Source organism: Oryctolagus cuniculus, chromosome 17 (genome assembly GCF_051225735.1).
Source record: "Oryctolagus cuniculus isolate XC-2025 breed Fujian yellow rabbit chromosome 17, ASM5122573v1, whole genome shotgun sequence".
NCBI lineage: Eukaryota > Metazoa > Chordata > Mammalia > Lagomorpha > Leporidae > Oryctolagus > Oryctolagus cuniculus.
In genome coordinates, this window is record NC_142883.1 from 20,565,698 (window position 1) to 20,593,531 (window position 27,834).

General features: G+C 59.5%; 2 protein-coding genes and 1 long non-coding RNA gene across 4 annotated transcripts in view; 2 read left to right on the forward strand and 1 right to left on the reverse strand.

Annotated features, from left to right (window-relative positions):
* On the forward strand, positions 1-16,323 carry KCNH4 (potassium voltage-gated channel subfamily H member 4). The gene is made up of 17 exons (XM_051824972.3): positions 1-210; positions 2,284-2,517; positions 2,802-2,948; positions 3,036-3,163; positions 3,956-4,199; positions 4,584-4,741; positions 7,540-7,747; positions 8,916-9,110; positions 9,431-9,630; positions 10,512-10,761; positions 11,306-11,550; positions 12,120-12,158; positions 12,253-12,605; positions 12,872-12,978; positions 13,516-13,592; positions 14,686-15,399; positions 16,094-16,323. Exons 1-16 carry the CDS (start codon positions 135-137, stop codon positions 15,079-15,081), a joined length of 3,057 nt encoding a protein of 1,018 aa, XP_051680932.3. The 5' UTR covers positions 1-134; the 3' UTR covers positions 15,082-15,399; positions 16,094-16,323.
* LOC138846076 (uncharacterized) lies at positions 5,021-18,142 on the reverse strand. The gene is made up of 4 exons (XR_016224017.1): positions 18,004-18,142; positions 7,542-7,688; positions 7,331-7,470; positions 5,021-6,274 (listed from the first exon to the last, which is right to left on the reverse strand). It is a non-coding gene; the product is annotated as an uncharacterized LOC138846076 (long non-coding RNA).
* RAB5C (RAB5C, member RAS oncogene family) overlaps positions 17,726-27,834 on the forward strand; it is a 25,794-nt gene continuing 15,685 nt past the window's right edge. The window contains exon 1 of one of the 2 annotated variants that reach the window (XM_002719392.6): positions 17,726-17,823. The gene's annotated coding sequence lies outside the window, so the exon portion shown is untranslated. Of the gene's footprint in view, positions 17,824-18,109; positions 18,127-27,834 lie in introns of those variants that run through there. The other variant, XM_089317792.1, reaches the window with a different exon arrangement.

The window sequence follows — 27,834 nt, forward strand, 5'->3', positions numbered from 1 at the left end:
CGGCGGCGGCGAGAGGGAGGGGAGCAGGCAGGCGGGCGCACGGGGCGCCGCGGCCCCGCCGGCAGCGTGCCCCCTCCGGCCCGGCCGCGCTGAAGGCTCGCTGGCTCCGCGCCTAGGACCCGCGACCCGGGGCCATGCCGGTCATGAAGGGGTTGCTGGCCCCGCAAAACACCTTCCTGGACACCATCGCCACCCGCTTTGACGGCACGCGTGAGTGGGGCGGACCGGGTCGGGGCTGGAGGTTCGACTTGGAGGGGCCAAGTCTCCACGGGGCTGGCCCGGGTCCCCTGGATGTGGTGAGATGCGAGCCGAGCGGAGAGAACGGAGTTGAGGGTCTAGGACCGCCCGGAGCCGTGGCTAAGGCACAGGGCGAGAGCGCTCTGCGAGGGGGAAGGAGGGGGCCCAGAGCGCGGAGTGGGGGCACGGGGAGGGGGTGTGACTCGAGGCAGAAGACGCTCTTTGTGCGGCGACGGAGGAGGGGCCTCGGGAGCCACCCACTCCCGGGCCGAGCTTTGCCGGGGGCGTGGGGGGGGGCGGGTAGCCGAGGCACGGGTGGGACGAAGAGGCTGGGCGTTCTAGGAGCTGCTCCCAGACGACTCCAGCTGCACGTCCCTCAAGCAAACAAAACAAACAAACAAACAAACAAAAAGGAGCAAAGACCAGGCTTCGGCAGGACCTAGTGTGGATTAAGGTCGCTCGCCCCATCCCACCAGGGCTGGGTCCCAGGTTCAGCACCTCGGACAGCCGCACCGCTCCTTCCCCGCCTCTTCTCCCGCCATTCCCTCCTCCTACTCTGGAGCAGAGATCCCCTCCCAGACCCCTCGGGAGCCCTGGCCGGGAGCTGGAGGGTGGAGGAGCGGTACCCGAGGGCGGAAACCGAGCCAACCTGGCTCTACCCGCCTCTCCACCCTCCCTCCACACACACCTCCCCCGTTTCCATAGCACCCATCACCAGGGAGACGGGCCCTGGGATGGGAGAAGGAGGCTGTGCCCAGGGCTCAGAGCCTCCCAGGCACCCTCAGTGTCTGTCCCTATCAGCCGCCCCACCCCCGGACAGTCATCCTTCCTAGTGCCCCAGAACTGGTTGTGTCTGAGGCCCCCATAGTCAGCTGCAACTGTCCCTGGGCGGCCCACAGCCTCCCACTCACTGGAGCCGGAGGGAGCCAGCTCAGGTTCTGTTGCTGCTGGGGGGTTGCTGGAGCTGCACCCTCCGTGCCTTCTCCTGTTGAACTCTGAGCCCTGGGGGACAGATCCCCTGAAAATGGCTAAAGGAATGGGAACAAGCGGGCCTTCCCTGGGAGGCAGAGGATGAGGACTGCTCATCTCTGTGTCGTCCCCGCAATAAGGAGACTTGTGAGTTTGGCTACTCTCTTGTCTTGTGGTTTCCTATCAGTACAATAGGTGAGATCGCCAGAATCTTTGCCCTGCTCACTCTGCCGTAAGACAAGAGGGTGATGGGGCAAACGTCAGGGAGTCATCTCACCTTCTCAGAGTCCTACTCCCTAGGCACCAGGATTTGTGGTCCCCAAGTTAGCTGATGTCACTCCTGCCACAACCGTGTCAGGAAGGTGTCTTATGACGCACTTGGCAGAGAAGGGCCAGAGGGCTAATTAACTTGCCCAAGGTCACACAGGAGAGGGGTTTTGGAGCCTGTTTTTAAAAGAAAAAAAAAGTTATTTATTTGAAAGACAATTTTACAAGAGAGAGGGAGAGAAAGAGAGATCTTCCATCCACTGGTTCATTCCCCAAATGGCCACGATGGCCAGGCCTGTCCAGAGCCTGGAATTCCATCTGGGTCTCCCATGTGGGTGGCAGCACTTGAGCCATCCTCTGCTGCTTTCCAAGTGGAGCAGCATCTGAAGTGGAGCAGCCGGGACTAGAACCGGTACTCATAAGGGATGCTGGCGTTGCAGGCAGTGGCTTAGCCCACTGTGCCACGACGCTGGCCCCAAGCCCATTGCTTGCCATGCTATGCTGATTCCTACAATTAGGTCTCACCGGCCGGAAGGCGGGAGATGGACCTCAGGATCTCTCGGGGTTTGGTTTTCTCCTCCAATTCCCCGTGGTGGTCCTTGCCTCGGTTCTAGGCCACCTCTGAGTCCTTTCTCTTTGTCATCTCCTCTGATTCTCCTTTCAGAATATCCCAAAGAGGGTCAGGAGCCACAGCAGAGCCTGGGGCGCTTCTGGCTCCGACCTCTGGCCACCACCTGGGGGAGGCACTGCCCACCTGGAAGCTCGCTCCCCTCCTGGCCTCGTCCTGATCTTGACCACTTCCTCCCACAGACAGCAACTTCCTGCTGGCCAACGCACAGGGCCCCCGGGGCTTTCCCATCGTCTACTGCTCTGACGGCTTCTGTGAGCTCACTGGCTACGGCCGCACCGAGGTCATGCAGAAGACCTGCAGCTGCCGCTTCCTCTACGGCCCAGAGACCAGTGAGCCAGCCCTGCAGCGGCTGCACAAGGCCCTGGAGGGCCACCAGGAACACCGGGCTGAAATCTGCTTCTATCGCAAGGATGGTGAGGGGCCCTGCAGCCCTGCCCAGACACCAGTCCTTGCCCAGAGTCACTGGGCACAGCAGCAGCCTGGGTGCTGGTGCCCACGCTGCCACAGGCTGACCGTGGGACTGAGGTTATCCCCGACCCTCTCTGGGCCTCGGCTCCCTCTTCTGGACAATGAGGGAGTCAGCCGACAGACTCTGGGGTTCCAAACTGCGGCCAAGCCCTCTGCCGGTGTCCGGCGCCCCGGGGGCATCAGAGAGAGCCGCATGCTCACTGCCTCCTGCCTCTCTCCACGTCCGCAGGCTCGGCCTTTTGGTGCCTCCTGGACATGATGCCCATCAAGAACGAGATGGGGGAGGTCGTGCTATTCCTCTTTTCCTTCAAGGACATCACGCCCCGTGGAGGCCCAGGACTTGGCCCCCCGGGAGGCCACGGGGACAGCAATCATGGTAACTGCAAGGCTGGGCGGAGGCAAGAAGAGTCAGAAGTCCTTGCCCAAGGGCACGACCTCACCTCCACGTCCTTCTTCCCCACAGAAAGCTCCCTTGGCAGGAGGGGAGCCGGCTTGAAACTGCGGTCCGCCAGGCGGCAGAGCCGCACCGTCCTGCACCGACTGACCGGCCACTTCGGCCGCCGGGCCCAGCCAGGCATGAAGGCCAATAATGTGAGTCCCATTCCCATCCCAGCCGCTCCCAGGTCCCCCCGCCTCAACTCTGAGACCCCTCTGCTGCCGCTGCCCCCCCTTCCCTCCCCCCGGCCTCCCTCCAGGGCCTGTGCACTGCCTGGCTCCAACCCGTGTCCCCCACAGCTCCTTCCATCCCTACTTCCCTTGCTACCCTAGATGATTGACATTGCTCCGCTCTGATGCTATCACGAGGGCGGGGCTCTGGCAGCACTCACAGCACCCACGCCAAGGTGATAGGGTGAAGCCACAGCTGCTATGGGCCTAGGGAGACAGCCCCCGTGGAGGGCCTGGCCTCTAACCCCGTGCACCCCTCCTAAGACTCTGCCACAGCCAGAGGGAATCTCCTACCCTCTGTGTAGTCTGTCAGGCTGCAAGGAATGGGGAGGGTTGTGCCAGCCTCCTCTTCCCCTGGGACATATGAGCCCCCTAAAAGCCCCCCAGGACCAAGGAAAGACTTAATGGAGAAGTTAGCGACTCCTCAAGCTAGGGCATGCAACTGATATGTTATAATTCTCAAGGAGGTGAGGGTCAAACCTTAGAAACTCCCTCTCTCAACCACATTACGGGTGCACAGGGTGCCTGGGCAGTAGCCTGGCAGGAGGGGGCAATGCCAGACACCAGCCTCTGCGCCCCGCCCCTCCCCTCCACCTCCGCTCGCAGCCACCTTCGCAGTGCCCGCTCCCCACCTCCCCCATCCCCTGCTTCTCCCTGCCCCCAGCTGTGGCTCCTCTGTCCCCCGAGTGTCCCCAACTGCCACCCCTCTCCCTTTAGAATGTGTTTGAGCCAAAGCCATCAGTGCCCGAGTACAAAGTGGCCTCCGTGGGGGGGTCCCGCTGCCTCCTCCTCCACTACAGCGTCCCCAAGGCCATCTGGGACGGCCTCATCCTCCTCGCCACCTTCTACGTCGCGGTCACTGTGCCCTACAACGTGTGCTTCGCGGGGGATGACGACACCCCCGTCACTTCCCGACACACCCTCGCCAGCGACATCGCCGTGGAGATGCTCTTCATCCTGGGTCAGACTCTCCGCCCGCATCCCCTGCTGGGTGGCCTGGGGCGATGCCCTCAGCCGAGCCCCACTGCACCTCGGGCCTGCCGGACCCGGCCTTTCCAAGCCCATCCCTTTCTGGGGTTTTAAGTCCCATGGTCCACGTGCCCAGCCCCCTGCCCCCTGCATCCTTCAACCTTGTGGCCTTTCTCCCCGAGGTCCAGCTGCACGCCCAACCTCTCCCTCCCATTCCTGCCTCCTGCTCCATTCGGGGTCTCCAAGGTCTGTCCCCAGCTCGTCCAGTCCCAGGGCCCTTTGGCCTGAGTTTTCAGGCTAACCTGCCTAGCATGCCAGGCTAACCTCCCTAGCATGTCAGGCTAACCTCCCTAGCAACCACCTCTTGCACCCCCAGATATCATCCTGAACTTCCGCACCACCTACGTGTCCCAGTCTGGCCAGGTGATCTCCGCCCCTCGCTCCATTGGCCTCCACTACCTGGCCACCTGGTTCTTCGTTGACCTTATTGCTGCTCTGCCCTTTGACCTGCTTTACGTCTTCAACATCACCGTGGTGAGTGACCCCTGTCTCCCCACGCAGCCGCGCCTCCCAACATCAACACAGCCCCTCCCATCAGGGGACTGACCACTCAGACACAACCCTTGCCGCCAACCCAACTGCAAGTATCCATCAGGCACCTGCTGTGGCCATGACGCTGGGTTAGGCTCTGGGGAGGACCAGAGAGGGTCTGCACTCTGGGGAGCTTGGTGCATAATCAGTGAGGGAAGCCTAGACAAATGCAAAACTAACTATGGCTACCAAGGCGGTGTTGGGCCAACGCCAAGTGAGTGGTGCTTTTCACATTTTTTATTTAACAAACAACCGATGAGCATTTAGCTGTCTGCAAAGCACTATGTGGGGCATGGTCACTGCGGAGCATTGCACAAGGATTCGGCTTGCCGGCAGCTTGGCTGGGAAGGGGGTGTGGCCGGGCGGCGGGGGGGGTGGTGGTGGTGGTGGTGGCGAGCATGGGGAAAGAACAAGTGAACAGGAGCGGAGGATGGGGCCCAGACGGTGCTAGCTGAGGGCTGCACTGGCCTTGGAGCACGAGCACGTGTGGAAACGACCTGAAACCCGGCCAGCACCTGTGAGGCCATGGCAGCCGAGTCGGGCAGAGGTTGGGGCAGTCTGGGAAGGAAGGGTTCCTGAGGGAGGGGGGAGCAGAGCCTGACCTTGAATGGGGTGGAGCTGAGGAGGGAGGCGGAACATTACTGGAGCACAGTTAAGTCAAGAAGAGGGGGAAAGACTGTGTGTGTGCGTTGTGTGTATGTAGCGGGCAGGGCGGGGCAGGATTCGGAGGCAGACAAGGTCAGGACCTGTGTCCTTGCAGTTCCCTGGAGGTGCCCTGAGTGGTCTGCTGTGGACCCAACCGGCGGAGTTTGAGTTCAAGGCGAGGCAGTCCTACCCTGTGTCCCCAGACCCCCTTGGCTGTTGAGAGGGGAGGTGGAGAGCAGTTTCCTTGTGTGCTCTCCTTGCCGCTCCCAGCTATAGCAGGAAACCACCTACACGCAGCCAGATTTAACTAGCCGCCGACGGGCCGCGGGCCTCTTCTCCTGGCTGCGCACACGTGTGCGCACTCCCCCACACGTGCAGGTGTGTCCGTGTGTCCGTCTGCCCTCCAGCCATGCTGAGCCCAGCTCTCCATGCCTAACCCAGAAATACACCCACCCCGCTGTGCCCACAGGCAGTAACAGATGGGCAGGTGGCTGTCCTCAGGGGAGAGGGGGAGCCACGGAGAGCCCCGTTCTCCCTCCCCTGGGACCTTTGGGAGCACTTTATGGTCACTGTGCTTGCACACACATCATCGCACGGGCGCCTCACAGTAATGCGTCAGGGAGGATTCTCTTATCCTTTTTCCGAGGTAGATGCAGAGGCTCAGAGAGGTTAGGTGACTTGCTGAAGGTCACACAGCTAGCAGTGGCATGCAGGAGATTAAAGGCAGGTCTCCGGGCTCCATTCTTTCCCACGTATCACCCTGCTTCCCAGGTCAGCACGTTACCGAGGGAATGGCCTGGCTCAGGTTCTGATGAGAGGCAGCGCTGGGGGCTGGAGGGAGGCAGAGCAGACAGAGGGTGAGCAGGCGCTGGCAGAGCTGTGGACTTGAGGGCAGGCCTGTGACCTTCCAGTTCGAGCAGAACGAGACGGGGCTGGCGGTGTGATGCAGCAGGTTTAGCTGCCGCTTGCCACACCAGCATCCCAACTGGGAGTTACGATTTGAGTCCTGGCTGCTCCAGCTCCCTGCTAATGCACCTGGGAAGGCAGCAGAGGATGGCCCAAGTCCCTGCCACCATGTGAGAGACCTGGATGGAGTTCCTGGCTCCTGGTTTCAGCCTGGCCCAGCCATCTGGGGAGTGAACCAGTGCTTAGGGAATCCTCTCTGTCATTGTGCCTTTCAAATTAATAAATCTTTAAAAAGAGAGAGGGAGGAGGGGCCCTAAGGCAGAGACGCCCAGGTCAGGTGGCTGGGGAAGCCCTGAAGGACTCAAGTTTAGAGCCAGGAGCTCCGGGGCTGGGTAGGCAGCGAGCCCTGGAGAGGGTCTGTGTTGGGAAGCCAGGGCACCTGCTTTCCAGCTCCTTCACCTAAAACTGGACCACACGGCTGGAGGTGGCTCAGAAAGAGAGTGTGGCTGGGCTGTGGGAGATGGCCCTGGACGCCCTGCAGGGGCAGTGGGGACCTCCTCGCCAAGTTCCTCAGGGGCCGCCCTGGAGGATAAGCCCTCCTGTCTGCTCCTCATCACCAAGACTGGGAGAGCTGAGTGAGGGGCGAACAACCATAATGACACCAGTGGTCAAGGTCACGAAGCGAACATTTGCAGGACACCACTGGCATCCTCGGCTCCATCGGTCCCCAGCACAGCCCGAGCTCTGCTCTCCTTCCCTCTGCAGCTGACCCACAAAGGGAAGGGTCCCCCCTCCCCCCCACCTGCAGGCCTCTCCGCTGGCTCCTCCTTTCCTTGGCCTGTGACCTTGAGCATGTCACTAGTCTCTTTGAGCCTTACCTTATTCATCTGCAAATTGGGATGAGTGATGATATTTTTGTTCTCTTTTGCTGAGAATTACAATTGCTTAGGACAGCACCAGGCCCACACAGAAAGTACTCACTGAACGTCAGCCACTGTTTTACCGCGATCCTTTTCCTCTGCGTTTCTGAGCCATTTTCTCAGGACAGCAGCGATGTCTTTCCTGCTGCAGCCTCCCTCCCTCGGCTCCAGGGTGTCTGGTGGGGAGGCCCTGGAGGGGGCCTGGGGGTGGAAGGGCCCTGAGGAGCAGTGCCTGCTGCCAGCACCCCCCTCCCTCCGTCCCTCCCACAGACCTCGCTGGTGCACCTGCTGAAGACCGTGCGGCTGCTGCGGCTGCTGCGGCTCCTGCAGAAGCTGGAGCGCTACTCGCAGTGCAGCGCGGTGGTGCTCACGCTGCTCATGTCCGTCTTCGCACTCCTTGCCCACTGGATGGCCTGCGTCTGGTACGTCATCGGGCGCCGGGAGATGGAGGCCAATGACCCGCTGCTCTGGGACATTGGTGAGCCACCGACCCCGGCTTTCACCCGTCGTCCCCCCCCCCCCCCCCCGCTGTTGCCGCCACGCCCCGTTCCTCCGCTCTTCCAACATGCAGTCTTTGAGGGGATCGCATTGCCTGTTAGAGCGACACCTGTGACAGGCACCTGGAGCACAGCATGGGTGGCACTCTGATGGGGGAGGGGTGCTGGGGCAGAGGGAAACTACTGGCAAAGGCTCAGGAGCCTCGCCTGTCCCCTCCCTGCCCCCGTCAAGCCCTCCTCCTCCTCCAAGCTTAATGGCCACTGGCCAGGAGCCAGCCGCAGGCCTTTAGTGTGCCCTGGAAGGCAACACATTCCGTGGGCATTGTCCCAGAGCTTTCCTCTGCCCTACACCTAGCCCAGCCCATCAACGCCACCTCTCCAATCTCCCTCCATTCTGGTGGCTCCGCCTTCCCAGTCTACCTCCACTGCCATCTGTTTCCTAGGCTCCCGCAGTAGTTCCCCCCTCGCCCCCCCTCATCCCCACCCAACCACCTCCTCCCTGCAGCCAAATCGGTCTCCAAGCGTCCAGGCTGACCTGCCACACCCTGCCTGGACTGTCTCAGTGCCCACCCCTCTGCGACCCCAAAACGCAGTCCACACCTGCCCTTGCCTCCTCCCAGGCCCCACTGCTCGCCCACTCGGGGCCTCCAGCTGTCCTTTTCCTCCCTGGACCCCTCCCTCCTTTGTCTCCTTCCCTTCCTTCACCTGGGTGACTTTTCCGCTCCCTGCAATCTCAGCTCAGAGGGCCTGTCCTAAGGGAGCTGCCCGGGCCACAGGCCCCCTGCCTGTCAGGATCCCTCCCAGCCTCCCCGCTGTGATGGCCTATTTCAGGTCAGTTCCTCCAGACTGTAAATCCCACCAGGCAGGGGAAGTGTCAAGGCCAAGTCGCAGCTCCCGGGATGCAGGACGTGCACAAACACGAGGGTTCAAGGGAGTTGGCGGCCTTGGGCTGAACTGTAACCAGTCCCTGGTGGCGCGGAGGCCCGGCGCTAGGCTCCTGGCATTTCTTGTGACAACTGGTGCCTGCCCGTGCACCGGCCGCGCCTATGTAAACACTGGCAGCTTAGGTCAAGCTGAGGCAGCTCTGGGGACGCAGGCTCCGAGCGCTCTGCAGCCCGGGCCCCCTCCCTGCCTCCCTCCGCCTCCCAGGCTGGTTGCACGAGCTGGGCAAGCGACTGGAGATGCCCTACGTCAACGGCTCGGCGGGCGGCCCGTCCCGGCGCAGCGCCTACATCGCCGCTCTCTACTTCACGCTGAGCAGCCTCACCAGCGTGGGCTTCGGCAACGTGTGTGCCAACACGGACGCCGAGAAGATCTTCTCCATCTGCACCATGCTCATTGGCGGTGAGGCCAGGCCTGCTCCGCTCCGGGGGACCCGGGGGCCAGCGTGCACGGGGGGAAACTGAGGCCCTGAGGGCGCGGTGCCCACCAGGTCCAGTGGCGCCATTCATTTTCTTGCTCTCCCACTTGGTGCTGTCCCCGGGGGAGGGCACAGACAGGCACAACCTTTTAGTAAGGGGTCTGGGACACCCGGGTTCAGGATCTCACTGGGGTGTGGGGGAGGGGGGACGGCAGGCGCCTCCCCACGATCCCAGAGGGCGGCCGGGCGCCCGTCGGTGTGCGGGCGCAAGCGGCCCCTGACCCTGCGGTCGCCTCCCTCGCAGCGCTGATGCACGCCCTGGTGTTCGGCAACGTGACGGCCATCATCCAGCGCATGTACTCGCGCCGCTCGCTCTACCACAGCCGCATGAAGGACCTCAAGGACTTCATCCGCGTGCACCGCCTGCCGCGGGCGCTCAAACAGCGCATGCTCGAGTACTTCCAGACCACGTGGGCCGTCAACAGCGGCATCGATGCCAACGAGGTAGTGCGTGTGGCCGCGGCCCGCTCAGCTGGGAATAAAGCAAAGGGGGCCCAGGGAGGCCAGGTGCTGTCCATAAGCGGTACGACGCGTCCACCCAAACCCACATGGGTGCGAAAGCTGAAAAGGGGTCCAGGCCTCTGCCAATGCCATCTCCGGCGACACCTGCTGTGGGCCAGCCTTGGGGCTGGAGCCAAGGAGCTTAGCGATGACTGCGCGAAGCCCTAACTCCCAGGGAGACCCCACGGTGGTGAGCGAGGCGGACTGGGAGAGGAAGACCTGAGCAGCCAGTGGAACTGTGAAGGGCGATGTTGGGACAGTGGGTGGACCTCATTGCGTCTGGGCCCAGAGGAGGGGACGTGGAAAAGACAAAAAGAAATCGGCCTGCTAGTAGGGACACAGGTCCGGAAGTGTTGACAGAGAACACGGGCGTGTGATCTAGGAAGCTGGGAGTGGTTCAGTGAGCCTTGTGTGTGTCAGAGCTGGGGGCTGGGAGGGGGGGACGGGAGGGAGTGTGAGGGAAGGGACTGGGAAGGCCGCAGGCCCCGCCCCCGGGTAGCCTCGGTTTTAGATTTTTATCTTGGCAAAATATTTAGGCTGGGGAGTGGCAGGTCTGGGAGGGTGGATTGATGAGCTACTTCTGAAGGTAAGATCCCTCAGCAGTAAACAGCTGGGAGGAGACCTGGTCCCTGCCCCAGAAATCGGGTTGGAAGGTTGACACCTCAGCAGGCAAAGCTGAGGTTAGACTTCCTGAAGGCCTGGAATGGGTGATCTCAAAGCAAAAGGCCCATGGAAGCACTCTCCTTGGAGATTAATTCAGCACGCTTGTAGACTCAGGGAGTACATGCAGGGGGATGGCCAGAATGCCCTATGCCCCTATGCAGTTACTGCGCGACTTCCCGGACGAGCTGAGAGCTGACATTGCCATGCACCTGAATCGGGAGATCCTGCAGCTGCCACTGTTTGGAGCAGCAAGCAGGGGCTGCCTGCGGGCCCTGTCCCTGCACATCAAGGCCTCGTTCTGTGCCCCGGGCGAGTACCTGCTGCGCCGTGGGGACGCTCTGCAGGCGCACTACTACGTCTGCTCCGGCTCACTCGAGGTGCTGCGAGACAACATGGTGCTGGCCATCCTGGGTGAGGACCCCCACTGACCCTCCTGACCCTGGATCCCTCCCCAGAGGCCAGCAGTCTAGGAATAGCATACCCCGAGGGGGTACCTGGACTTCCTGTGGAGGAGCACTCTCTTGGTCCCTTTACCCCTTGCCCATCCTCCCCCAGCTGTCCCCCTAGCCTCCTCGGCCATCCCTCACCCTGCCCATGACCGTCCCCCAGCTCAGGCATTTCCCATTGCTCCATCTCCTAACTCCATTGGCCCTCTCCCAGTTACCCTAACTTCCAGCGACCTGAACCCTGTAACAGAGTCCTCTGTCTCATCATTCTTTGTCCAGCATCGAATTCCACCGATCTTTCCTCCTGCCCTACTGCCAAGCCCAGTCTCCCTTCCTCAGCAGTCATGGATTGTTCTCCAACTCCATCGATTTCGTCCACCAGCCCCAGCAATGGAGCTGCCTTCAGTGACCTGAGCCTCTACACACACTGGCCATGCCTCAGACCCACTGACCACCCCCTGCCGACACCCCTCTGCCTCAGCTGACTGTCTCTGCCCCTTGCCCCGCAGGGAAGGGGGACCTGATTGGAGCAGATATCCCTGAGCCAGGGCAGGAGCCTGGCTCAGGGGCAGGCTCGAGTGGCGTGCTGAAGACCAGCGCCGACGTGAAAGCGCTGACCTACTGTGGCCTGCAGCAGCTGAGCAGCAGGGGGCTGGCTGAGGTCCTGCGACTCTATCCTGAGTACAGAACTGTCTTCCGGGCTGGCTTGCTCCGGGACCTCACCTTCAACCTGCGCCAGGGCTGTGACACCAGCGTATGTAGGCCCCGGGTGGCATCCACCCCCTCCAAGGTCCCTTCCTTCCAAACAGCCCTCCCCTGGCCCCGGAGAGCCTTGTGCACCTCCTTCCACCCTGGAAACACCATCCCTCCACCCAGGTGCCCCTTCCAAGCTTAGCATCTCCCAAACCCACCGCCCCACCAGCTGTCAGCCCTGCGGGCCACACCCTTCCTACAGCCCCACCGACCCATCCCCTGCAGCCTCACCCCTTCCAAGGACCCTCCCTTTGGGAACAGACCCCATCCTGGGCTCTTCCCGGAAGTCCCTTCCAGACCCGGCATCTTGTCCTGGGGCTTCCTCTCCCTTCCCCCAGTGCTCCCTGAGCCCATGTTGCCGTCGGCTCTGGGCCAGGTCTGTCCATCACACGTCACACACAACGCCTTCATCTGCTGCGATGTCTTCATTCCCACTCTGCCACTCGGGATCCCTGGCAGTGGGTGGTGTTTGACTCAGCCTGGGACACTGTGGGGGGGAGGGAGCAGGAGGGGCTGCCCCAGGGGAGCGGGGCATTGGGAGCTGACTCAAACCTCCATCTGTCCCCACAGGGCCTGGGCCGCTTCTCCCGATCCCCTCGCCTCTCCCAGGTACCACTGCCTGCCCGGGGGGCTCGGCCTGCGCTGGGGAGAGGGGTGAGGGGAAGGTGCTGTCGGGTGACATCAGCTGCCCCCCTGCCCGCAGCCACACTCCGAAAGCCTCGGCTCCTCCTCAGAGAAGACTCTGCCATCCATCACGGAGGCCGAGGGTGGCGTGGAGCCGGGGGGTGGTCCCCGGCCACGCCGGCCCCTCCTGCTGCCCAACCTCAGCCCAGCACGGCCTCGGGGCTCCCTGGTCAGCCTTTTGGGCGAGGAGCTACCCCCGTTCTCAGCCCTTGTCTCCTCTCCTTCCCTGTCCCCGTCCCTGTCCCCTGCCCTGGCTGGCCGGGGCCACAGCCCCTCCCCTCACGGCCCCCCCAGGTGCTCTGCTGCCTGGAAGCCCCCCCAGCTCCTCATCCCCCCACTGGGAACCTGTGGACCTCCGGACCTCAGTCCCCGGTGAGATGCCAGCCTCCCTTGCCTTCCCTGTACCCCCACTGGCTTCCAGAACCTTCTATGGGCTCCATCCCCAGCGTTCCAACCAGCGCTCCTTCCTGTCTCTGCCCCACTTGCCAGCCCCACACTTCCAGCCACCCTTGCCACTCCGCCCGCTTTGCCCGCTGCATTTCCCCATCTCCCTGGCTCCGCCGCCCCCACCCACCTCTGCCTGCTGTGCTCCGGCCCTTGCCTCCCGTGGTGCTGATGAGCACTGCCCGGGTCCCCAGGATAGTGGATGGCATCGAGGACGCTGGCAGCACAGCTGAGGCCCCCACGTTCCGGTTCAGCAGGCGGCCTGAGGTCCCGAGGCCTCGCTCGCAGGCGCCCCCTACAGGTAAAGGCCAGCAGTGGTCTTGAGCTCACAGTCCTGCATCTGCCTGCTCACGGTGGGGGCCTACCATGTGGCAGGCACTGGACGGGGATACACAGATAAACCAGACCTGGCTCCCGCTCTTGGTAAGCACCCAGTCTGGCGGCAGCAGAGACACCTGTGTACACAGGTAAATGATTCCAGAACCGGGTGCCAGATGCCATGACTGCGACAATAGGACTCTGGGAGGAGGGCAGGGTGTCCCTGGCGGTGCCTCCTGGAGGATGGGGTGCTGAAGTTCTTCGTAAGGGCAGGTGGGATCTTGGAGGGTGGAGCAGGGAGTGAGAAGCCCAGGGCTGCTGGGCTCTCAAGCTGCAGGAAGCTCCAGGCCAAGAGCTGGAGGAGGGATGCAGCCTAAGGCGCTGAGTTTCCCACCTCCCTGACCCGCAGCGTCCTCAGCTTCCTCTCCCCTTGCGCTCTGCCCTTGAGCTGCAGGCTCAGGTATTCGCACTCCCTTAACTCCCCTGCATTCTGCCCCACCTCCTCCCCTTCCGCCTGCAGGGACCAGGCCCGGCCGGGAGCTGGCCACCTCTGAGGCTGAAGAAGTGAAGGAGAAAGTCTGCAGGCTGAACCAGGAGGTGGGTGCCCGCTGGCTCCTGGCCGCCAGCCTCTAGAGCACCAGCCCGGGACGGGAGACGTGTCGGGGTCTGGAGCCACAGTCCCCAGTGCAGACATTCCTGCTGGCTGGGTGCCCTTGGGCAGGTCCCTGAACTCCACCTACAGTGGGGCAAGATGCGTGTGTCCTCCCTGTTGTGAGAAGAAATGAGAGCGTGCCTGTGCCTAGTCCCATCCCTGGCGCCTTCCAGGTGCTTAGTAACACTCGGCTCCCCTCCTCCCAGCTGGCTGGGGGTTTCCAGCCTGAAAAGCAGCCCCTGCTCCCTTCAGCCCTGTGGTGGTCTCTCCTGCTGCCCAGCCACCTGGAGATGAGTGCTGAGCAGATGTGGTTGGGGGCTAAGGGCAGGCAGGGAGGCTGGGAGGAGGGGACCCAGAGCCTAGCATCGGAACCCTGGCCTGGAGGAGGCGGATCCTGCCCGCCTCCACCCCCACCCCCACCCCAAGGGACCTCAGCCCAGCCCAGCCCAGCCCAGCCCCAGGGCGTCAGTGGCCTTCCCTGATAAACAGCAGGCATCCCAGGGGGCAGGGCCAGCTAAGTTCAGCAGGTTGAGGAGGAGATGAGCCCTGCTCCTGTTCAGTGCCTGGGGCGCCCACAGTCCTGCAAGGCCAGTGGTTCCCAAGCCCAACTGTCCGACTGTCCGCGTCCGAACCACCTGAGAACCTCTTTACGAACACACACGTTCCTGGCCCTTCCCAATATGGAATGCCTGGGGAGGGGACAGAAATCTGCATTTTGACAAGTGTCTCAGTGGACTGTGTACTCCTTGAAGTTTGAGGGCGCTTGGTGAAGATGCGGGAGCCCGTGGCATGGAATCCCCGAGAGAGAGCAAGGCTGCGCCTGTCGCCTCACGGCCTCTTTGAGCGCACGTTTCCATGTCTTGGGTGGTGGTGAGGGCAGAGTCAGCCATAGCTGCTGCCCCAAATCTTCTCTGGAAAGATCCTGGGGTCTTCACAACCTAGGCCCACATACCTCCTGCCCTGCCTCTCCCCTTAGAAAGGGCTTTGTAAACTGTAGAGGGGGGTTCCCAGTCGTGGGACTTGCTGTGTTTTCCACAGATCTGCCGCCTCAACCAGGAAGTGTCTCAGCTTAGCCGGGAGCTGCGGCACATGATAGGCCTGCTGCAGGCCAGGCTGGGGGCTCCAGGCCACCCAGCAGGCCCGGCTTGGCCCCTACAGTTTCCTTGCCGCCAGCAGAGGCCGCCATGCATCTCTCCATGTGGATCGGGACCACCACCTGGCCTCCAAGATACTACACTTGCTGAAGTCCACTGCCCGGCCAGTGTGGGAGCAGCAGAGGTGGCGGCCACGCCCCTGGACCTGAGGCCTTCCATGCTGCCCCCCTGCCCCTCAGAACATGACCCTCTGGGACCCTCGCCGGTGCCAGAGGGCCCAGCCCCATCCCCACGCCTCCCAAGGCACAGCTTCCGGTCCAGATCAGACGCGTTCCACTGACCCTGGCTCCGGGGCTCAGGCCTGTCTGGGGCGGGCATTGCTGCCTGCCATCCAAGGAGGAGCTGGGCCCCTCGGCCCCCTGCCTGGAGGTCAGCAGCCACCAGCTGGTCTGGGCGGCTCTGGGTTCTCTGGACTTTGTAACCAGGTGTGGCTTCCTCTGACCCTGTCCCCTTCACCGAGCTTTTCCCGATCCTCGTCCTCCGTGAGCAGGGCCACCCAAGGCCGTGGGATCCAACCGGCATGAGATGCACCGCAGTGCCCGCTGGGCTGGGCAGGCAGACGAGATGTCCGACTCTCGACCCTAGGACCTGCAGGCAGGTAGAGATGCCAGAGCAGAGGGGAGGGGTCGGGACCCCAGACCCAGCCTGGGAGGCGCAGGCTGAGGCAGCACCAGTAGGATCCTGGCATCTCCATAGAGAGGGATATGCCGCAGGATTCCGGCTAGGAATAGCTCAGTGATACTGAGGAGCTGGGCCAGGCCCTCTGCTGGAGACTTAGAGGTTGGCGTCACCTCCGCAGGGGTTGGCGGGAGATCCTGGCTGGCATTCGGTGCAGGATGGAGGGGTCCACCGCATCCTGCAGGCCCCCCCCCCAGGAGACAAACTGATGGCCCCAAATATGTATTCTAGGGCTCTTTTTTTTTTTCAGCGTTTTATCCAAAATATGAATTAGTTGCCATATTAAAAACAGGCCACACAGAAATCCAGATGTTGCAACTTTGAAATGCTTACGACGCAGCCTGGGCCAACATTCCTTTCAGCGCTGAGCAGGGCTCAGTTGACAGACGGGCGCTGTCGTCTTCAGAGGCGAGCTGCAGCCTGTACCCCGTTCCTGAGCACCCCGACACCCAGCTGTTTTCCCTCATGTGAGCCCTGGCTCCTGTGGGTACTTGAGCTTGCAGCCCCTGCCTTCGAGAGTGTCCCCAGGTCCCTGTGCCCAGAGGAGGGTTTGGGGCCCAGTGATGTCCACGCCTTCGAGGTCTGCCAACTGCCCTGCTTCTGTCTCTCTGCAGGCTGTCACTCCACTCAAGGTGGTCCCTTCTGCTGCCAGCCACTCTGAACTCGCTCAGCAGCGCCCCCTGTCCGCCCTCCGCCGCCAGCCTCAGCTCAGCCTGTTCTCTCCCTTCCAACACGCTCTCACCCAGGACCTGGACGCCTCAAAAACCTGCCTTGATCTCCAGCTGTCCTTCAGCACCAACATCCTGGTCTAACTTTTGGATAGGAAATAAACTTTATTTTTGGAGTTGCTGGCTCCGGCTTCTTCTGAGAGCCACGGCTATGGAGGAGGCAGCCCGGCAGCCACTCCCTCACCATACCCCAGAGCCCTGTTGTCACCTCCAGCAAGGGCAGAGGAGCCAAGCAATCCACTTGGCACCACATTCACGCCACCAGGGGCCCCAGGGATGAGGAAGAGACCTTAATGAGTCACCACGGGCCTGTTATGTGCCCTCCTCCCCCCCTCACCAGATACACGTATGTGGGAGGGACAGAGTCCTGGCTCAGGCCTACCTCCAGCCTTGGCAAGGAGTGCCCAGGGGACTCCCTACCCTTCCTACCCAGGGAGGGGTTGCTGGGCTCCGTGCAGCAGGCGCTGGGAGAAGAGCTGGGCACCAGCCAAGCTCCTGGTGGGAATCTCACCCTGCCCCATGCCCCCTGCCCTCCCAAGCCCTCCCAGCTTTCACTTCTCTGATGGTGGCTGCCAGGAGGAGGGGAGCTGTGGATGTTCTAAAGAAAGAAGCACCTGCTAACCAGCTGCAGCCAGATGTGCAGCCAGATTCTGCAGCTCAGCCTCTAGGCTACGACGGGTGATGGCGGCTGTCACAGACAGATTCCATAGGGCTTTTGGGTAGCGTCCCTGAGGAGTGAGAGGAAGAAATAGGAGAGGTACTGGCTTGTGTTGGGAGGTGAGGGGCTGAGGAGGGGAAGGGGGGGCGGGGAGAATAAGGAGAAGTGGCCCTAAACCTGAGGGAGAGGCGTCGGAAATGTCTCAACCTACGTGGGGGTGGGGATTCCAGCTGAGGCAGCAGGTATCCAGCTCTGTATCTGCTTCCAGTCGGGTGTGGGGAGGGGTAGAGGGGCAGAGGTGGTTCTGTGTGTCTAGGGACCAGCCCAACGCAGGAGGGTTTATAAAGCGCCCCCTTCTATGTCACCTAGCATCCCAGAGCGCCTTCCCCATCACACAGTGCCCCCAACTTCAGGAAGCGTGGCCAGGGGCTGCTCCCAGTTAGCGAGTGCACGAGACCCACGCGGCCTCCCGTACGAACTCATTCACATCACGTTTGCCCCCTCCCCAGTTCTACACACACAGTCGTCTGCCCTCTCCCATCGCTCCGCAGCCATTCGCCTTCCCTCGGGGCTCCTGGAACCCGCAGTGACGCGATTAGCAGCCCAGGCCGGCTCCGCCTCGCCCCAGCCGGCTCCACCCTAAGGCCAAGTCCCAAGCAGGCGACGGCTCCGCCCAGTGCTGCGAACTACAAGTCCCGCCGTCCCTCGCTCGCTCTCTCCCGCCTCTCCCGCGACCCTCACCGGCACCGCCTATGGGTCGGCCAGGAGGGCCTCCCATTGGCTTCTCCGCCCTGTCAGTCACCTGGGAGTAAGAGGGGCGGGGCGGAGGTAGAGATCCGGATCCGGAGCGGCTGAAAGGCGGAAGTGGAGGCCGGAGCCTGGGACACCGCCGGGGGGGAGAGGAGCGAAACCTGTCCGAGCCCCGTCCCCAAGTAACGCCGCCGTCCCCGGAGCCGCTGTGAGTGTGCCTGTCCTGGGATCCAGTGTCTCTCCAGCCCAGTTGCCTTTGCGGGGCAGCCCTTCCTTCTGCCCAGCCCTATCTTAGGGGGATACTGACCCCTCCCCCGACCCGTAGCCCCTTCTTAAGGCGCTCCGCAGGCGTCAGGCCACAGGAAGATCCCTTCTTTCCTCGACTTACCTGCCCTTTGTGAACCTTGGGGAAACCCCTGCGGCTCTCCTCTGGCCTGTCCAGTCCAGTCGCGGCGGAGAGGGACCCTGAGTTCCGCTCTCCCTGCTCCCAGAATCGGCCGGTCTTTGCCAGGTGTGCAGGAACCTGCCCCTCTTCTCCCGTAGAGGTGGCGGGGAGGGCTGTCTGTCGCCGTGTCCCCCCCACCCCGGTCCCACAGAAGCAGTTGTCCCCCGCCAGCCCTGGAGAAGTCTTGTCTCGATTTCCTTTGGGGGAGGGTGGTCTGGGGGAGGCGACTCCACGCGCATAGAAGTGTGTGTGCTCCCACAACTCCCGACTCGTTCTCCCTCCTCCAGCCAGAGAGCCAGCCAGGACCTCAGCGGAGTCTGGGGCGCGGGGCACTCCTTGGGAACGAGCAGCCTTCTTGTTTTGTCCCCGCTGTCCCCCGGCCCTGTCCTCTTGAGTGTATCTCTCTTCCTGCCTCTGAAGAATTCAGCTGAGGTTTGCTCAATGCTAGGTCAGGGTGGCTCTGCCCATTCATTATCTTCTGGCTCCCCTACTCCTCCCCCTCGGCTCCAGGCTCAGCCCTGTCCTCCCGAGAGCACGTGAGCGGTTCCCCAAGCTGCCTCTGCGGGACTGCCTTGTCCGCTGGGCTGTAGAGGAGAGAATAAGCCCAGAGAAGTGAGGAGCTGGGGCTTGAAGGACCGTTTCTTTGCTGCTCCCAGACACACACACTCGACCGCCGCCCCAGCAACAGGTCCACCCTCACCGGGGCCTCGCCTCAGTCCCCGGGGCTTGGACGTACTACAGACCAATGAGTCGAGGGCACAGTGGCAGTCTTGGGTTCTTAGCTAATTTCTGTAGCAAGAGGAGTTCCCAAATCTGCTAGAAAGGGCTGCCCTCCCCTCCCCCCGGCTGTTTTGCCATAGGATCCTACTCTGTTGTTTAGGAACTGGGTGTGTGAAATGGCTGCTGTCTCAGACCAGGCTAGACCGTTCTGTTACGTGGCCAAAGTACAGGCCAGAGACTACCTTAATGAGGAGCAGCTTGCCTGAGGCCAGGACTGACCCTTGCTATCTGCAGGGGAGGAAGGGAGGAGAGCCCCACGCTGCCGGAATCGCCGGAGCTCCTGGTGTTCCTGGGCCGCCCTCACTGCCCTTGGCTGCTGCTTCCCAGTGTTAAAGGTGTTTCTGCTTTGAGATCTTTTTTGCTGCTCTGGACAGTTGCTAGTGTGTGGTCCCTACAGTCTTTTGAGCTCGGTCTTGAACGCACTTGTTTCACTTTTTATTGGACAACAAAGCAAAACTTCCTTATTGGGCTCAACAGCTGGATCACGAGCCCTGAGCCCGTGTGGGCTCCTTGGAGACTTTGTCCGCCCTCCTCATCGGACCTGGTGGGGCTGTGGGGCTGAGGGCAGGGCCGCTGGTTCTGACGGGGTGGGCCGTGGCTGGCGGAGCGCTGCAGCAGTGCAGGGATGAGGCCGAGCGGCCGTCCGAGGGGTTCTTCTTTGCGTTGCAGCTCTGACTCGGAAGCAGGCTTCGGGAAGAGCAGCTCCCTGTTCAGAACAGTGGGGAAGGCTGTACAGCTCTGGGTGGCTGTGTAGCCACTCTGGCCTCCAAAAATTAAAGCATCGTAACAGGACGAACCCTGCCTGGCAGAGGGAGGGCTCTGTGTGGGGCAGAAGCCCCTCCTCTCTAACATGTTCCCTCCTTCCCTGGGCCCGTCACAGCGAGCTGGCCTTTTTTCTGCTGCTATACTACAGGGTGATGGTAACTGCTAATTGCTTTAGGTCATTGCAGAGTTGCAGACTTCTTTTCACACACGTCCCTCACACGTTCCTTGGGAGGTAGTGAGATTTGCATTTCCACATTGGAGATGATGCCTAAGACCACGCGGTTAGGAGGTGATGGCGCTGAGGCTTGGGATCTGGGCTCAGATGTGACCTCGGCCTTCCCTAGTGACTGGCCCTTAAATGAATGAACAGGTAGGGTGAGCATCAGGGGCACAGTGCAGGCTCTGAGCCCCTGCACCATCCTTGTCCCTGGCGCTGCTCTGCTTCCCATCTCTTCCCCCATCTTCACCCCGGCCTCCTGGCCTCCTCCTTGGCCCCCTGTGCTCTGCCTGCAGGGGCCCTGACAGGAGTTGGTGCTCTGCAGGGCCCAAGTTCGCTGACATCTGACTGCCGTCAGTTTCCTGGGAACCTGCCGGCTGATGGTTGGAAAGTGAAAGTGAAAGCCACTGGGCTCGGGGGCCTCCTGGGCCCCAGTGAGGGCGGGAGGGCCTCCGGCTGCCCTGCAGTGCTGCCCGAGGTGACGCGCCTTCACTTGAATTTACTGGAAACAAGGAGGTCAGGAGTTCAAGTTCAGCCCTACCAAGCAAGTGCTTCTTAGAAGAGGCTTCTTCCTGTAACCCCTGCCCAGCACACACAGAGGCGGTGTGGTGGGATGGGGGGCACTAGGGCTTTGGAGTCAGCAGGTTCTCCGTTATCTGGACATCTGGGCTCCCCCACTACCAGTGGTGCGACCTTGGGCCAGTTGCCTGACCTCGCCGAGCCTCTGCGTCCAGTACATTGGGGACACTACATATCTAGCACAATTGGAAACAAGGTCAAGCTCAGAGTAGGCTCTCAGCAAGCAGCGGTTGCCTCAGGTGGGTGTCAGTGTTTTCAAGGAGCCTCGTCATTCGTCCCTAGGAGTTGACTTCGTCCCAGGTATCTGCCGTGGTGTCTGCTACTTTGCTGGGTGCTTCACCTGCTGTCTCGCTTCGTAGATAATTGGACCAAATTGGTGTGGAAGTCCCATTTTACAGAAGAGAATGCTAAGACTGAAACCACTCCCAGGACTCCCGGGCTACAGGATAAAGGAGTCTTTGCGTCTTCTAGGCACTTCTGTCTTACTCAGTCATCAGCATTTCCAGATTGAAACAGTCCTGACTCTAGTGTGGATTGGAACACACAGTTTGCGTGAATTTAAGCTAAAACGGGAAACTTGCAGACAGTATTTTGGTTGTAGCAGGCTGCTTTGGGTTGGAGTCCCAGATGTGCAGGGCTTTCCATATCCTCTGTCCTGCCTTGAGCCAGGGGTACGTGTGGGTGGCTGTTTGAGAAGCACTGCTTCAGGTAGGGTTTTCATAGACTGCGACATCCCACATCCAGGTAACATCTGGGTAACAGTGTTTTTGATAACCTTGGCGGAGAAGAGTTGGAATTATTTTTCTTTAAGGATTGATTTATTTGAAAATCAGAGTTACAGAGAGAGGGAGAGACAGAGAGTGAGAATCTTCCATCCAGTGGTTCACTTCCCAAATGGCTGCAACTGCCAGGGCTGGGCCAGGCCGAAGCCAGGAGCCAGGAGCTTCTTCTGGGTCTCCCACATGGATACAGGGGCCCAAGCACTTGGGCCATCTTCCATTGCTTTCCCATGAGCGTTAGCAGGGAGCTGGACAGGAAGTAGAGCAGCCAGGACTTGAACCGGCATCCATAAAGAATGCTGGCTCTACAGACAGTGGCTTAATCAGCTGCACCACAGCACTGGCACCAAATTGGAATATTTTTTAAGGAGTCCTCTTCATTAATAGTCTGGTAAAATAAGGTTAATTTTCAAAGTAAATAGGCCCATCTCCTGTATATAGGAACAGTAATACAAATACCAGCAAAACTTTATTTAGTTAGTTTTGTTATTATTAAAGATTTGTTTATTTTAGATGAAAGGCAGAGCTAGAGAGAGGAAGAGCTAGAGACAGACTTTCCATTCACTGGTTAACTTTCCAGATGCCACAACACCTGGGGCTGGGCCATGCCAAAGCTCGGGGCCAGGACCTCCCTCAGGGTCTCCTACATGGGTGGTAGGGGCCCAAACACTTGGGCCATCCTCCACTGCTTTCCCAGGTACGTTAGCAGGGAGCTGGCCAGGAAGTGGAACAGCCAGGATGCTGGCATCACAAGTGGCAGTTAACCTACTCTCACACAACACCAGGCCACTTCATTTATTTTAAGATTTATTTATTTATTCAAAAGACAGAATGACAGAGAGAAAGAGAGAGAGAAAGATCTTCCATCTTTGGTTCAGTTCCCAAATGACTACAACAGCCAGGTCTGGGCCAGGCCAAGACCAGGAACCAGGGACTTCATCTGGGTTTCCCACATGGGTGGCAGGGGCCCAAGCCTGTGGTGCCTCCCCAGGTACATCAGCAGACGGTGGATTTGAAGTGAGTAGCCGGGACACAGACGTACCCTATCATGGATGTAGGCATCACAAGTAGTGCCTTAAACTTCTGCACCATACCAGCCCCTTTCTTTATTTTTTGACTATTTGAGAGGCAGAGAGAGAGAGTACGAGTGAGCACTGATCTGGCTCACTCCCCAAAATGCTTGTAATGGCCTGGGTTGAACCAGGCTGAAGCTGGGAGCCAGGAACTCGATTTGGGTCTTCTACTTGGGTGGTGGGAATGCAACTGAGCCATTACTGCTTTCTCCCAGGGTCTGCATCAGCAGGAAGCTGGAATTGGGATCTGGATCTGAGAGTCAAACCCAGGTGCTCCAGTGTGAGATGCAGGCATCCTAACCGGTGTCTTAACCGCTAGGCCAAACCTGCCCCAAGCTGAACTTTTGAGCATTGCTCATCGTGTGCCTAGTCCTCTTCTGAACCCTTTGCACTTTCATTCAATCATACAACTCCAGGAGATCGGTCCTGTGTCTCATCCCCATGTTATAGTGGGAAACCGTGGGCTAAGCAGCAGAGCAGGGCTTAGAGTTGAAAGTCTTGTGGCATAGTGAGTTAAGCTGCTGCCTGCGATACCGGCATCCCATATGGGCGCGAGTTTGTGTCCCGGCTGCTCCACTTCCCATCCAGCTACATGCTGATATGCCTGGGAAAACAGTGGAAGATAGCTCAAATTCTGGGGCCCCTGCACCGCATGGGAAACCCTGATGAAGCTGGCTCCTGGGCTTTGACCTGGCCCATCCTGGCCATTGCGGCCATTTGGGGAGTGAACCAGTGGAGGGAAATCAATCAATCAATCAATCTCCCCCCCCCCCCACCTAGCTCTGCCTTTCAAATAAGTAGGTAAATCTATTTTTTCTTTCTTTCTTTTTTGTAAAAAGAAAGTCTGGGCTTGTATCATTGTGCAGTACTGCCTACCCTTGCCTCATCTCAGGGCTGAACGTAAGTGTTGCCTTTGCCTTCATCCACCTCGTCTTCCTGGACACCATGTCTCCCTACTGTCCTCCCAAAGCTCAGCTTGAACGTCACGTCCTGTGCCATGCTTTCCCCTGCCCCAAGAAGGCAGAGGGCCTCTCTCGGTGAGCCTTCTCAGTGCTGCTGCATTGTTCCTTGTCTGCCTTCTCTGCTGCATGAGCCTTTAGGGGCCCATCGTGTCCTCTCTTCTCTTTGTGTGTCCTGTGTCCGGTACCTACGCCTGGTACTCAGCGTCGTAGGCCCCCACTGAGGTGGTTAATGGAAGGAGCAGCCATTCAGACCCACCCTTGAAGCAAATGCCTGCCCACTTCCTTTAACACACGCTTCCTAAGCGCAGGTGGCTTGGACGTGGCAAGCTGGGATCCCCAAGCTTGAGCTGTGTCTGAGGTTGCTCACAGAGAGGGGGAGAACACGGTCAGTGGAGAGATGGCTACAGTGTAGCTAAGTGGGCTCCAGGTCACAAGCCACCTTTCCAAAGGGAAGGCTCTCCAGGCTTCCACTCCCAGTGAAGTTTCCCAGGAAGAGGCGGGCATGGCCTTGGCTGCCCAGGGCCCTGTGACCCCCTTCTGCAGGGTGGGTCTCTGGTCTCCAGACAGTATACTGTGCCTCTGCAGTTGTATGTGTAAGGCACTGCCGACCCCCGGCCAGTTCCTGGGAAATCAGTTGAGGTGAATGTAACTGGTGCAGGTACGTGCCTGCGTGGGGCTCGTTCTGGAGGGTGAGGCTGGTCTCAAGAAAGGGGCGGTAGCTGCTGTTTAGACCAGTGACGAGTGAGAGCAGCCCTTCCTGTGTAGAGCACAGATGTGGCTTAACCTCTGTGCTTGCAGAATTTGGTACTGTCCTGTGTTCACCTTGAGATTGCTGGTCTGGCTGCTGCCAACCCCTCTCCCACACACCCTTCAGCCCGGTCCAGGTCCCGTAAACTCATCTTCAAGAACACGGGCTTATGGTAGCGAGTCATGAGATGGGCTGCTGCTTTTTATTTAGTTACTTTTTTTTTTTTTTTTTTTTTGACAGGCAGAGTGGACAGTGAGAGAGAGAGAGACAGAGAGAAAGGTCTTCCTTTTTGCCGTTGGTTCACCCTCCAATGGCCGCCGTGGCCAGCGCGCTGCGGCCGGCACACCGCACTGATCCGATGGCAGGAGCCAGGTACTTATCCTGGTCTCCCATGGGGTGCAGGGCCCAAGTACTTGGGCCATCCTCCACTGCACTCCCGGGCCACAGCAGAGAGCTGGCCTGGAAGAGGGGCAACCAGGACAGAATCCGGCGCCCCAACCGGGACTAGAACCCGGTGTGCCGGCCCCGCAAGGCGGAGGATTAGCCTAGTGAGCCGTGGCACCGGCCTATTTAGTTACATTTTTTAAAAGATTTATTTATTTATTTGAAAGCAGAGAGACAGAGATTTTCCATCCTCTGGTTTACTCCCCAAATACCCACACAGCCAGGGCTAGGCCAGTTCAAACCCAAGAACCAAGAATTCTATCCAGGTCTCCCATGTGGGTGGCAGGAACCCAAGTACTTGAGCCGTCCTCTGCTGCCTTCTCACCAAGTGCGTTAGCAGGAAGCTGAATCAGAAGCGTGGAGTAGTTGGGACTGGAGTAAAAATTTCATTATGGGAGCCAGTGTTGTGGCGGAGCAAGGTAAGCTGCCATCTGCAATGCCAGCATCCCGTATGGGCACCAGTTTGTGTCTCAGCTGCTCCACCTCTGATCCAGCTCCCTGCTAATGGCCTGGGAGTGAAAGATGGCCCAAGTGGTTGGGACCCTGTCACCCACATGAGAGATCTGGAAGAAGCTCCTGGTGCAGCCCTGGCTGTTGTGGGTGTTTGGGGAGTGAAACAGCAGATGAAAGATCTCTCTCTATCTCTTATCTCTCCTTTTCTCTCTATAACTCTTTCAAATAAATAATTATATCTTCATTTTAAAAAATATTTATTTATTTGAAAGAATTAGAGAGAGAGGTCTTCCTCTCTCTCCCAATGGGCAGGAGCCTGGAGCATCATCCAGGTCTCCCATGTGGGTGCAGGGGCCCAAGGACTAGGGCTGTTCTCTACTGCTTTCCCAGGCATGTTAGGAAGGAGCTGGATTGGAAATGGAACAGCCAGGACTCGAACTGGCTCCCACATGGGATCCTTGCACTGCAGGCGGCAGCTATACCCACTACACCACAGTTCTGCCTGTCCCCCACCCCCACCTTTTTTTTTTTTTAAGACGCATAGCCTTAAAAAAAAAAAAAAAAAAAAGGAATTCCAGTATGGAACGCGAGCATCCCAAGCAGCAGCCCTACAATGGCTACCTGTATTTATTTATTTTGAAAGCATATTTCCTGTCTCAGGAGTTAGAAGCACACTGAAGGTAGTTCAGAGTTTGCTGAAGCCCCACCCTCGTCTCCCGGTCACTGACATCTCGGCAGTGTTGTACAGTAAGCCCTGGGCTTTGTCCAGATTTGCCTGGATTTTACCCAGTGACTTCAGTCCCAGGAGCCCACCCAGGAGCCATGTTGAATTTAGTTGTCACCTGTCCTTAGGCTCCCTCTCGGCTGACAGTTTGTCTCACTGGCTTCAGAATCTGTGACCTTGGCAGTTTGACATGGTACAGGTAGAAGTCCAGCAGCTAGGGTTCATCTGTTTGGCGAGGGTTGGGGAAGCCTGCAGGGGGATGTGCCCTGGCCGTCACGTTGTCTCCAGGGTACCTGCAGTCAACGTGAGTTAACGCGGTCAGTGTCAGTGCCGATCTTGGGGCTGAAGTGATGGGCGTCAGCCTGCTTTGCAGTGAACTTATTCTCTACCTACCCCCTTTTTACTGTCTTTGGAAGGAAGTCGTGCGTGCAGCCCACGCATAAGGAGTGGGGAGTTACGTGCCCCTCCAGAGGGCCGAGTTTCCACGTGAACTGTTCAGGTCTTCTATACAAGGGATTTGTCCCTTCTCCCCCGTGTTTTTATTTTTTCCATTATTTCTGCCCATGTGGACGCACGGACGTGTAGTTAAGGCTGCGTGACTATTGCTCACACTGTCCCCGCTTCAGTCGGCTGCTCTTCCCGCTCCCATTGAGCCTCTCATTGAAGGCTTTTCTGATGATATATATATATATATATTTTTTTTTTTTTTTTTTTTTTTGCGTGCTTCCTTACTGGCTGATGCTACGAGCTGCGGCAGACCCACCTTGTATCTTTCTTCCTCCATCCTAGAATCAGCTGTCTCTGCAAGGCTCCCGCCTTTCTAGCAGCATTTTCTCTCAAGTGTGTTTCTGCGGGGGTGTGTGGAGGGTTCCAGTTGCCTCTTGTGACTGGTGCGGTCACCGGGGTCTCCGGAGCGGGCTAAGGCGGAGAAGCGGCAGAGAAGCAGCGGAGACCCGCCCTGTGGGGGTGGGCTCTGGTCCAGGAGCCGACCCCCACAGCAGACTGGTGCTCTCCTGTTCCTCGTACTTCTTCCCCCTGCCTAAAACTGCAAGTGACCCAAGAAGTGGTCAGCTCTGGTGCTTTCTAGGGTGTCTGCTAACCAGCTGGGGAGGTGTGGTATGCAGGGGCTGAGTTCTGCAGGCACACCTTCCTGCGTTCTGAGTCTGAGGTGCCATGTGAAACCTCACGGGGTCAAGCCAGCATCCTTTGGTGCCATTCAGAAAAGGCCCTTCTGTGTAGGAGGATGTGGGCAGGCCCTGGGAGGCTGTCAGCTGGGCTCCGATCCTGAAGCGTTGACCAGCTGAAATCCTCCTGTGGTACTGTCACCCCCGTGCAGTTTTGTTTATTTATGCGAAAGAGTTACAGAGAGGCAGAGAGAGAGAGAGAGAGAGGTCTTCCATCTGCTGGTTCACTCCCCAGATGGCCACAATGGCCAGAGCTGCACCAATCCGGAGCCAGGAGCTTCTTCTAGGTCTCCCACGTGGGTGCAGGGGTCCAAGGTCTTGGCATCTTCTTTAAGCCTCGTTTTTTTTGTTTGTTTGTTTGTTTTTTTTTTTTGTTTTTTTTTTTTTTTTTTTTTTTTGACAGGCAGAGTGGACAGTGAGAGAGAGAGACAGAGAGAAAGGTCTTCCTTTGCCGTTGGTTCACCCTCCAATGGCCGCCGCGCCGCGCTGATCCAATGGCAGGAGCCAGGAGCCAGGTGCTTTTCCTGGTCTCCCATGGGGTGCAGGGCCCAAGCACCTGGGCCATTCTCCACTGCACTCCCTGGCCACAGCAGAGAGCTGGCCTGGAAGAGGGGCAACCGGGACAGAATCCGGCGCCCTAACCGGGACTAGAACCCGGTGTGCCGGTGTCGCTAGGCGGAGGATTAGCCTAGTGAGCCGCGGCGCCGGCCCTAAGCCTCGTTTTTAAAAGGAACGCTGGTTTCTTTGTCAGCTGTCCGATTGCTGTTCCCTCCCCCTGTCTGCAACTGAACTACTTCTCTTTCCTGAAAGAGGCTTTGAGATGCAAGGAAGGACTTTTGGCCTTTAAGATGCTCTGTGTTGTGGAACTTACTTTCTTTAAGGAGCTGCAGTTTGTCTAGAGGGGAGCTTCCACTTGATGCTGCCCTCTTGGACAGTGGTGACCCCACCTCTGTTCTTAGGGCTTCAGGATAGGGGCATTGACAGGACCTTGAGACACCAGCCCTCCTGTGAAAATGGCCAGAGAGGTCCTGTGAGGGGCTTCGGAAGTCCAGCAGGGAGGAGGGAT

Bases quoted from the DNA above. Each gene is read 5' to 3' on its own strand.
- KCNH4 (XM_051824972.3), top strand. From the start codon at position 135: ATGCCGGTCATGAAGGGGTTGCTGGCCCCGCAAAACACCTTCCTGGAC. The intron at 3,164-3,955 runs GTGAGTCCCATT...CTCTCCCTTTAG, and splicing joins CAGGCATGAAGGCCAATAAT to AATGTGTTTGAGCCAAAGCC. The intron at 13,593-14,685 runs GTGGGTGCCCGC...TGTTTTCCACAG, and splicing joins TCTGCAGGCTGAACCAGGAG to ATCTGCCGCCTCAACCAGGA.